General features: G+C 41.0%; 1 protein-coding gene across 1 annotated transcript; it reads right to left on the bottom strand.

The window, feature by feature from the left end:
* Positions 1-1,419: 1,419 nt before the first annotated feature.
* On the bottom strand, positions 1,420-9,661 carry LOC106613119 (heat shock protein beta-7). The gene is made up of 4 exons (XM_014215074.2): positions 9,547-9,661; positions 9,204-9,465; positions 3,733-3,890; positions 1,420-2,511 (listed from the first exon to the last, which is right to left on the bottom strand). The coding sequence occupies exons 2-4, from the start codon at positions 9,448-9,450 to the stop codon at positions 2,323-2,325; spliced, it is 594 nt and encodes a 197-aa protein (XP_014070549.1). The 5' UTR covers positions 9,451-9,465; positions 9,547-9,661; the 3' UTR covers positions 1,420-2,322.
* Positions 9,662-10,600: the final 939 nt, after the last annotated feature.

The raw sequence follows: 10,600 nt of genomic DNA on the forward strand, positions 1-10,600 counted from the left end.
TTCTAATGGTCTGTGGTCCGTATGACATCGTCATGTCACAAGTGCCTACGTCATCCTGTCCCCTGCATGGTAACAGGGGTAGGATAGGTTTTCTCTGTAAATCAATGTGATACGTTTGATTGATAGAAATAACTACCCATGTCTCTGCATTTGATGAATATATAAATATATATATATATATATACACACACACACACACACACACACGGAGGATGTGTCAGTACAGTGTGCAATTATCCATAATCACCATGGCAACTCTCCGTTGTCAGTCCCCAAGCTTGCCAAAGGGACCAGCGAAAATGCACGTTTGATTTGCTTTAGTGTTTGTATCTTTTCAGATGGGTTTTTCATTATTTTGCGTTTCTCTGAAGTCATTCTCTCCTTATTTTCCTTTTCCGTTCTCTATGGCATCATTTACTACAAGATAGATATTTTAGGGCAGGCGCATATTTATTAATAGGTATTAATCAAAATAGAAGAATCTGATTTGTTAGTTTTTGTATTATTTCTATTTGAATGATTAGGTAATCAACTTGTGCAATAATGATTGATCATCTCACTTTCTAATCAGATTTTAATTTATGACTTGACATGAATGCAAGAACCTTATTTTTGTAAAGAAATTGAAAAATGTTAAACAATATGTATAATGACACACACTGTCTGTTTGGTCCCAGGCCATTTCTGGATTCTGCTGCTTGTACTGTCTCTGTCTGACTCTGGACTGTATGATGTGTTATAGGCCCACTACGGAAACCCACTGGGGTCAAACCAGCCAGAGCTTAACAAGTCCAGTGCTATTTTTCACAAGAACAAATAAAACATTTTTTTTTTAAATCAGGGATGAATAAAGAAATGTTTAACAAATGGGAGTCTGGAATCTTCCTTTACCTCACCCCTCTTTTTCTCTCACCCCCCTCTCCTCCCAGAAGCTGTAGAACAGCGACTGTTTTTTTCTCTTTCTGTTTTCTATCGCTCTCTCATTCTTTCCCTCTGGAGTCTGTTTGTTGTTTGAAAAAAATCTGTTTTTCTGAGTGAAATGCCATCTGTACTGAAATGGGCAGATAAATGCTTAATTATAGCTAAATGGGTTGATTTGTTAAGGTGTGAAAAGTATACCTCTCTCCCTGTGGATCCTAGCGTCTGTGTTCGACAGCTGTGCTGTAGAGTAGGATGTGTTTTAAACTGTCCCGTCCCTGCTGTTCCAGATGAGATAACAGTCCCGTCTCTGACGCCTTTTGTTCTGGATTATGTCACCGTGTAATCTGTAATCCCTGTAATCTGACCAACACTGCAATCTGAGATGAGACCTAACACTGCCCAATCCTGTTAGAGATTTAAATTATTCATGTCTGTCTGTGTGTGTGTGAGAGAAACAAGTATTTGTATGATGGAGAGAAAATGGTATAAAACAAAATGGCAAATGGTACAAAATGATTGATTTATTTTACCCATGTTCTGTAGTTTATTGGCATACAAGTCATTTGTATTGTGGTGGTGGTGCTAGTTCTTGGAACAGTTTTACACATGCTCAACACAACCACTTTCAGTTTCATCTGTCCCAGGCGATGTGGACTTCATATTCATTCATAATAAATGAAGGTGTCACAGTAAAAGTCCGTCTCCCCAGATTGGCAGAGAGTGAGGAAGATACAAGGGGGGACTATTTTAACTGTGACTCATAGTCAGACAGGCAGATTGATGTAATTGCTGCTAAAAAAAAGTGCAGAGGGCTCTATGAAGAAAGTTTCCCTGAGCAAACTAAACTCTGACTTACGACTGATACTGTGTGAGCGAGAGGCTCGGAGATGGAGAGAGGAGCTGACAAGCATGAGATTTCTTTTTGCTTCTCTTAAAACTTGTCAGACCAATTATCATCCAAGATACTACTGGCTCTATGGCTCTGGACAAGTATTCATTGTCAGGAAATATGCAATAAATAGCTAGTCACTTATTCATGAACGGAGCTCTATCTCAGGTCTACCCAGTGTGTTCAGTATGGAGGTTTTATTTTGGGGTGGGGGGGGGTCTGTAACCTGGTCTGAACTTTTCTTTGACCAGGATGTGCTGTGTGTGTATGTAATAAACCAAACCCCACGTTGCTTACTTTAATATGGTGCAATGTTAAAGATACATTTTGTATTTTTTTATGCATTTTCTTTATGAAGATGATTCATTTATTAAATCAACAATCAACATCAACCCATAAACAAAAATAAAAAATCAACTGAAATAAAATGTGTTTTTTAACGATAGCGTTTCAGTACATCACATCTCTTCTATGTATAAAACTGGAGGGTGAAAATAGAAAACCATCTGAAGTCAGTCAGAGGTGTGGAGGTCCGAGGTGTGCCTCAGAGCGGTATGCGGGGGGTGTAGGGGGCTCCTCATGACACTGACCACCAGCATGCCCTCGGGGGTCAGTGTGCTACTGACCGACAGGGGGTCCATGTCCTCCGGTAGCAGGGTCTTATGGGTAAACGTATCACTGACACTCCCATCCTCCAACACCTGAGGGAGAGAGGGTATGATGAGAGTGAGAGAATGAGGGAGGAAGAAGGAAGAGAAATAGAAGAGGGCCAGCAGAGGAGTAAAGGAGAGATGGAGAAGAGAGGGAATATAATGAGGGAAGGTCAAGGAAGGGGGGAATGTGAGAAGAGGGGGAATAGAGAGGATAAATCAAGGGAAGAAGGGATGGTGAGAAGAGGGAGATGAAGGTGAGAAACAGTGAGGTCAGTACATACAGATCTATCTTTTGATCACTTATTCAAGGTTTAAAAAGGCTTCTAAAGTTTGTAATTTCCACTTAAAAATGTCAGACTGGATTTGCCCTAACAAAAAATGTATCAACCCCTAGGAAAATGTCCATTAATTATAATCCACATCATTTAAAAGTCCTGTTGGCTAAGTATTTTTTTCCTGCTGTGAGAATCAGGGTCAAATTAAGATGGTGGGGAGCTGAGATCAGGCAAAGAATCACAACAAACAGTTGACCAAAGAGCAGTATTTGTCTAAGCAGGGCCTTGGGGCTGCATGGTGAATGGATGAGAGGACTGGATGTCGGTTTTATTAAGTGGTTCTCTGGCCTGTTAAAGAGGAGCTGTGACATGGTTGCCTTACAGCCTCAGCAGCAGTTTCTTCTCTCTCCACTCTGCCATTTACTACGGATTACAAACTTCATACACCTGGCTGAGGCTGGGAGAGCAGGAGGCCTAGTGAGGTTATACAGTACAGTTAATGGTCAGCTTTAGCCGTAAAATACAGATGTTGTATCTCAATTTGATCATCTTGTTGTTGCAGGAATGTTCCTGTACAACAGGAAACGCAAACTCGTAGTGCATTAAAGTGCATTCAAGTGCAATTTCCACTTTAAAATGTCAGCCTTGATGCGCCCTAACAAAAATGTGTCAACCCTTACAAAAAATGTAAATGAATTATAATATTCAAAACAAATCACATTTCCTGCAGGATTATTTTTCTGCTGTAGCAACCTGGCTCAAATTAAGGTATGGCATCTGTATATAGCTCTCCAATAGCCTCACCCTTCATTGGGATTCACACTTCTCCCTCATCATTCCCCAGTACACAATAACCAAGCGCATCATTAAACAGGACACACACTGCACACACACACATCATTGCACTTATAATTTGTACCTACAGTGTGCACACAGACACATCCTCTTTCACTAATGGGTACCCACACACACACTATAACCTTCAGACACTCACCTTTTCAGCGTGGATGACTATGTTGTGGTTGTAGGCCATCAACACTATGTCATGAGGTTCAAACTGACTGACGTCAGCTGACATGTAGTAACTATCCCCCAATGATCTGACCACGCCCATACTGGCAGGACGACCTGTCACAGTGCCACTTGTTGGGCCTGGAGGGAAGTGCAGACAAAACAGTGAGTGGAGACATGAATATGTTGATTTATTCAATTCTTATTTTCTTGTTCTCATTAACATCACCAACTTGGGGAAGAATGAACCATAGCAAGAGAAAATATATAAAGGAATTAAGGGAAAATTTGAGTGATTTAAAGTTTATTATCCAGTCCTTGGGGGAGGATATATTTCAGTTTTATGTGGAGACAACTGGAGAATACAAGCCATTCAAGCTCATGAGTGAGCAATGATTCTGTTTGGAACATAAAGCTAATTTAATTCCCAGCAAGAACCTGAGTGGTATACTACAAAGCAAGCTCGATCTAATCAGGCTTTTATAAAGCTAGCCAGCTTCAGTTAGCTTCGCATTCTAGGTCAGCAGGGCCGGCTCCAGTCATAAGCGACATAAGCGGTCGCTTAGGGCCCCGACCGGGCACTCGGGACACGTAGCCAGGGGCCTGGCCTCCAGTGGGCCCCCATTGATTTTGTTGGTCTCTCTCACTCAGATATCATTAACGTGGCATAAATCATGGCAAAATGGGTAGAATTGCAGGAAATTAGCTTTAAACTGCAAAAATGTTTTCTCTGCCCCTTCGCAAAATGTGTAGAACTACAGAAAACTTGTTTAAAACACACAAAAAAACAACTACAAAATATGTAATCAGTCCTCTTCCTCAAATGAAGACTCAGCCATTTCATTCAGGATAAATGGAGTTAGCCCTGAGTTATGCTGCGTTCAAAACAACTGGGAACTTGGAAATCTCTGACTTCTGACTTCAGTGCGTTCAAGACAACTGAGAACTCAGAAAAAAAAACTCCAACTGGGAAAAAATATTTTTAACTGTCTCAGCGAACTCGGAATTCCAAGTCAGAAATTCTGGCATCTTTCTAGAGCTCCGCCCTGGAGCAGGTTAGTTCTGTAGGATTTGTTGCCATAGAAATGTACCTGAACAAAAGGTGAGCCACTTTCATATGACTGGGTTAACTCAGAGTTGACTAAAGTTACCTCGCTTACTCCTAAAACCTGGTATGTAGTATACCCCTCAGCACAAAATAGAGCCAAACTCAAGCCCCGTTTATCCCCGGGGCTAACCTACATCCTTTGTACCGGTTGCGTCCACATGCTGATTGTGCCCACATTTTCAGACAGGTGTAGATGATCAAAAGACACATTATGATCTGATCTTACTGCCCAACTGCGTAGGTAGTCAGGCACGCATTGTGTCTGGATATCTCACAAGTGTAAACGGATCTGGGCAATGAAACCATTTAAATCCTAATTATTCCGCCTAAAGTCATTGACAGGTGGCACCATTAATCTATGACATCAACATGTATTAAAATAAATAAATATTATTTTGAAAGAATATCTGTCAAATAGTTATCGTATAGGGAGGTACCAGAAAATCTGGTCACAATGTGGACACAGTGGACAAATAAGATACGTTTTTTAGTGTGTGGACAAGATCAGGAAGGACACATTTCAGCGGCAGGTATAAACAAGGTTACAATTGTGGTTACAGTTGATTAATATTGATTAATATTCCAAAGAATTTGGCAGTAGAGATTGGACCAAGCCTCCTTGTCATATCTGTTGATACCAAAGACTTACTCATAAATGCTGTCAACTGTTTTTTTCTTTAAACGTTTTACTTTTTACATATTCACTTTATTATTTACAACATATTTTCAATGTAAGACAGAGAAAAATGTAAAAGTTTGATATATTTCACAATATCATTTGTAATAATAATTTTGATTTGGGTTATTAGACATCCAGTAGCTACACACAGTCCATAAACAGTCTTTAAAGCCATCATTATCATTTTGTATGTTTATGGCTCTGAGGAAGCTCCTTAGTTTTATTTTCCCTCTTTGGCATTTTAGCACCTATGAGAGTTTCACTGCCTCGACACTGTCCAACACTCAGGCAGGCCTCTTACTGCCTATTAAAGCATTTTAGCTAAGACACTGGAGACTGGTTGGAGCCCAATGGCAGACATCTCCCACTGTTCTGATTCATTATCTTCTTTGAGATGCTGCTTTTTCTACCAGAATACATGTAACTTCCACAGTCTCTAGCACCTTCTGGGTCATTCCACAAATACAGTGCCTTTTTGATATTTTAAGTACAAATTGTGCACCAATATTGCATTTTAAAAGTATGTTATATTAAATGAAATACCCTGTAATATAAACCAAATGGAACATTTTATAAATCAGATATTTTATATTAACAAAGACTTGCTAAAGTGCCAAAAATCTGCATTTTGACATGTCCCACGTAATGTTTTTCTGACTTGTAGGAAGATTTGAACCCCCTTAACCTCTAACTTGTCCCCATCATTGTAAAGATTTGAACCCCCTTAACCTCTAACTTGTCCCCATCATTGTAAAGATTTGAACCCCCTTAACCTCTAACTTGTCCCCATCATTGTAAAGATTTGAACCCCCTTAACCTCTAACTTGTCCCCATCATTGTAAAGATTTGAACCCCCTTAACCTCTAACTTGTCCCCATCATTGTAAAGATTTGAACCCCCTTAACCTCTAACTTGTCCCCATCATTGTAAAGCTTTAGTTGTTCTTTTGCTTTGACGAAGTAATTTCTGAAGATGATTATTTATTTCAGGTGATTGGTGATTCATTTACATTTGTCCCTCATTTAAAGGACAAGTTCACTTTTTATGTAATGACATGTTATAGAAGTGTTCAGACACTTTGTTTTGAGATTTCACTTGGTTTTTAGAAACTTACCCCACAAACAATAGACTTCCTCAGACTCGTTCTGCAGTACGGGGGCCTGTGTGTGAGCATGCCCACGTTGAATTTGGAAGTTTACATACACTTAGGTTGAAGTCATTAAAACTCATTTTTCAACACTCCACAAATTTCTTGTTAACAAACCATAGTTTTGGCAAGTCGATTAGGAAATCTACTTTGTGCATGACACAAGTACATTTTCCAACAATTGTTTACAGACAGATTATTTCACTTATAATTCACTGTACCACAAATCCGGTGGATCAGAAGTTTCCATACACTAAGTTGACTGTGCCTTTAAACAGCTTGGAATATTCCAGAAAATGATGTCATGGCTTTAGAAGCTTCTGATAGGCAAATTGACATCATTTGAGTCAATTGGAGGTGTACCTGTGGATGTATTTCAAGGCCTACCTTCAAACTCAGTGCCTCTTTGCTTGACATCATGAGAAAATCAAAAGAAATCAGCCAAGACCTCAGAAAAAAATTGTAGACGACCACAAGTCTGGTTCATCCTTGGGAGCAATTTCCAAGCGCCTGAAGGTACCACGTTCATCTGTACAAACAATAGTACGCAAGTATAAACACCATGGGACCACGCAGCCGTCATACCGCTCAGGAAGGAGGCGCGTTCTGTCTCCTAGAGATTAATGTACTTTGGTGCGAAAAGTGCAAATCAATCCCAGAACAACAGCAAAGGATCTTGTGAAGATGCTGGAGGAAACAACAGGTACAAAAGTATCTATATCCACAGTAAAACGAGTCCTATATCAACATACCCTGAAAGGCCGCTCAACGCGGAAGAAGCCACTGCTCCAAAACCGCCATAAAAAAGCCAGACTACGGTTTGCAACTGCACATGGAGAAATGTCCTCCAGTCGGATGAAACAAAAATAGAACTGTTTGGCCATAATGACCATCGTTATGTTTGGAGGAAACGGGGGAGGCTTGCAAGCTGGAGAACACCATCCTAACCGTGAAGCACGGGGGTGGCAGCATCATGTTGTGTGGGTTCTTTGCTGCAGGAGGGACTGGTGCACTTCACAAAATAGATGACATCATGAGGAAGGACAATTATGTGGATATATAGAAGCAACATCTCAAGACATCAGTCAGGAAGTTAAAGCTTGGTCGCAAATTGGTCTTCTAAATGAACAATGACCCCAAGCATACTTCCAAAGTTGTGGCAAAATGGCTTAAGGACAACAAAGTCAAGGTATTGGAGTGCCCATCACAACGCCCTGACCTCAATCCCATAGAAAATTTGTGGGCATAACTGAAAGAGCGTGTGCGAGCAAGGAGGCCTACAAACCTGACTCAGTTACACCAGCTCTGTCAGGAGGAATGGGCCAAAATTCGCCCAACTTTGTTTGGGATGCTTGTGGAAGGCTACCCGAAACGTTTGACCAATTTTAACAATTTAAAGGCAATGCTACCAAATACTAATTGAGTGTATGTAAACTTCTGACCCACTGGGAATGTGATGAAAGAAATAAAAGCTGAAATAAATCATTCTCTCTACTATTATTCTGACATTTCACATTCTTAAAATAAAGTGGTGATTTTCTTAACTGACCTAAGACAGGGAATTTTACAAGGATTAAATGTCAGGAGTTTTGAGAACTGAGTTTAAATGTATTTGGCTAAGGTGTATGTAAACTTCCGGCTTCAGCTGTACATCACCATAATGACAGCTCTGCCATTCCTAAAAGGCACATTTGAGTGTTTTTGCAGCATTTGTTTATGTTTTATCCTTGACCCCCATACTGCAGAACAAGCCTGAGGAAGTCTATTGCTGGTGTGTTAAGTTTCTCAAAAGCAAGTGAAATTCCATGACAAGTGTCTGGACACTCCTATAACATGCCATTTACATCGAAAATTGAGAATTGGTTAAACAAAAAAAAAGTGATCTTGACCTTTTAACGGCGAACCCTGTTATTTGAACTGAACTTTTGTTTTAATATGGTAAAAATATATTTTTAAAGAAATATTGGACATGTAAGAGTCTTTCGCCATTTTGTGGTAGAAAACTGAGCGTGTTGAAAATAACTAGTCAACCCATATATAGATGGGCTAAAAATGATTTAACACGTTACGTTTTTTTGTTAAGCTTGCATTCAATTGCTCCTCCCTGTTGTCCCTCAAGGGCACGACGACAGATTTTTTTACCTAGTCAGCTTGGAGATTTGAACCAGCAACCTTTTGGTTATTGGCCCAGCGCTTTTAACTGCTCATAACCCCTAGGCTACCTTTCATCCAAGGTGCTGGAGCCTGGCCCTGGATAGCTTCTGCTCAATTTAACCACTGTTTACTGTTTTTAATTTTGCCTTTATTTAACTAGGCAAGTCAGTTAAGAACAAATTCTTAATTACAATGACGGCCTAAGAACAAGGGGTTAATTGCCTTGTTCAGGGGCAGAATGACAGATTTTTACCTTGTCAGCTCAGGAATTCAATCTAGCAACCTTTTGGTTACTGACCCAACACTCTAACCACTAGCCTACCTGCCATTGATGTTATTCTACCCAAACCCCCAACTCCCCCTCACCTGGGTGCCCGTAAGAGTCTTTGCAGTGTCGGCTGAAAGGGGCCAGACACAGGGGGGCCACATCCCCCTCTTCTCCAAACAGGCTTTGGGGTCCCACCCCTGCTGCCTCCAGGAAAGGCTCAAACAGGAGGTCCGCCGCCCCACCACCAGACCCATCTGACCGGTAGGTGCTGGAACTGCTGTAGCAGGCTGACGAGCGGAACGAGGAAGAAGAGGAACGGCTGGATGAAGAGCTGGTCAGAGCCATGGTGAGAATTGGTGTCTAAAACACACACACACACACACACTGAAACTACAACTCACTCAGTGAGATTATTTTACTACTAAATTGTTGTCAACACACCAAGACAAAGCTGTTGGCTCTGTTGTTCTTTAGAATCAGCCCAGATACTCTTCAGAAGTCAGTGATCGCTTTTTCCACTGCACACACACACACACGCACACTGACACTAAGCTCTCTGCTGTCTCTCTGGGTGTAATTTAACAAAGTCCCAAAGCATTCTGGGAAAGTGGCATGCTATGGCCCCAACGTGTAGTCCTCTTTTCTCCTTACAAGGTGGTGTGTCCAGCGATGGTAGCCAGGAATAACGGTAAAAGAGATAAGACGTGTGCTCCTCACGCATGCAAGTTTGCACACACACACACACAACCCTAAAGTAACATAGAGATTACTGAGCCAAGGGGTGCACTCAGAGATGTTTTAGGTATGCGGTCAGAGATAACAGAATGAGAACAACAGGTTGAGAAGGTTGTGGGAACGTTGTGCGAACGTTGCTTTTTAAACGTTATTTTATGCCAGTACTTTCTACCAGTACTTTAAGCCAGCACTTTATGCCAGCACGTTATGCCAGTACTTTATGCCAGCACGTTACGCCAGTACTTTATACCATTACTTTAAGCCAGCATGTTATGCCAGAACTTTATGCCAGCACGTTATGCCAGTACTTTATGCCAGCACGTTATGCCAGCACTTTATGCCAGTATGTTATGCCAGTACTTCATGCCAGTACTTTACGCCAGGATGTTATGCCAGTACTTTATGCCAGTACGTTATGCAGGTACTTTATGCCAGAACTTTATGCCAGTATGTTATGCCTGTACTTTATGCCAGCATGTTATGCAAGTACGTTATGCCAGTACTTTATGCCAGTACGTTATGCAGGTACTTTATGCCAGTACGTTATGCAGGTACTTTATGCCAGCATGTTATGCCAGTACTTTATGCCAGTACGTTATGCAGGTACTTTATGCCAGTACTTTATGCCAGTACGTTATGCAGGTACTTTATGCCAGTACTTTATGCCAGCACGTTATGCCAGTACTTTATGCCAGTACATTATGCAGGTACGTTATGCCAGTACTTTATGCCAGCATGTTATGCCAGTACTTTATGCCAG

The sequence above is a fragment of the Salmo salar genome, chromosome ssa09 (genome assembly GCF_905237065.1).
Source record: "Salmo salar chromosome ssa09, Ssal_v3.1, whole genome shotgun sequence".
NCBI classification, from domain to species: Eukaryota; Metazoa; Chordata; class Actinopteri; order Salmoniformes; family Salmonidae; genus Salmo; species Salmo salar.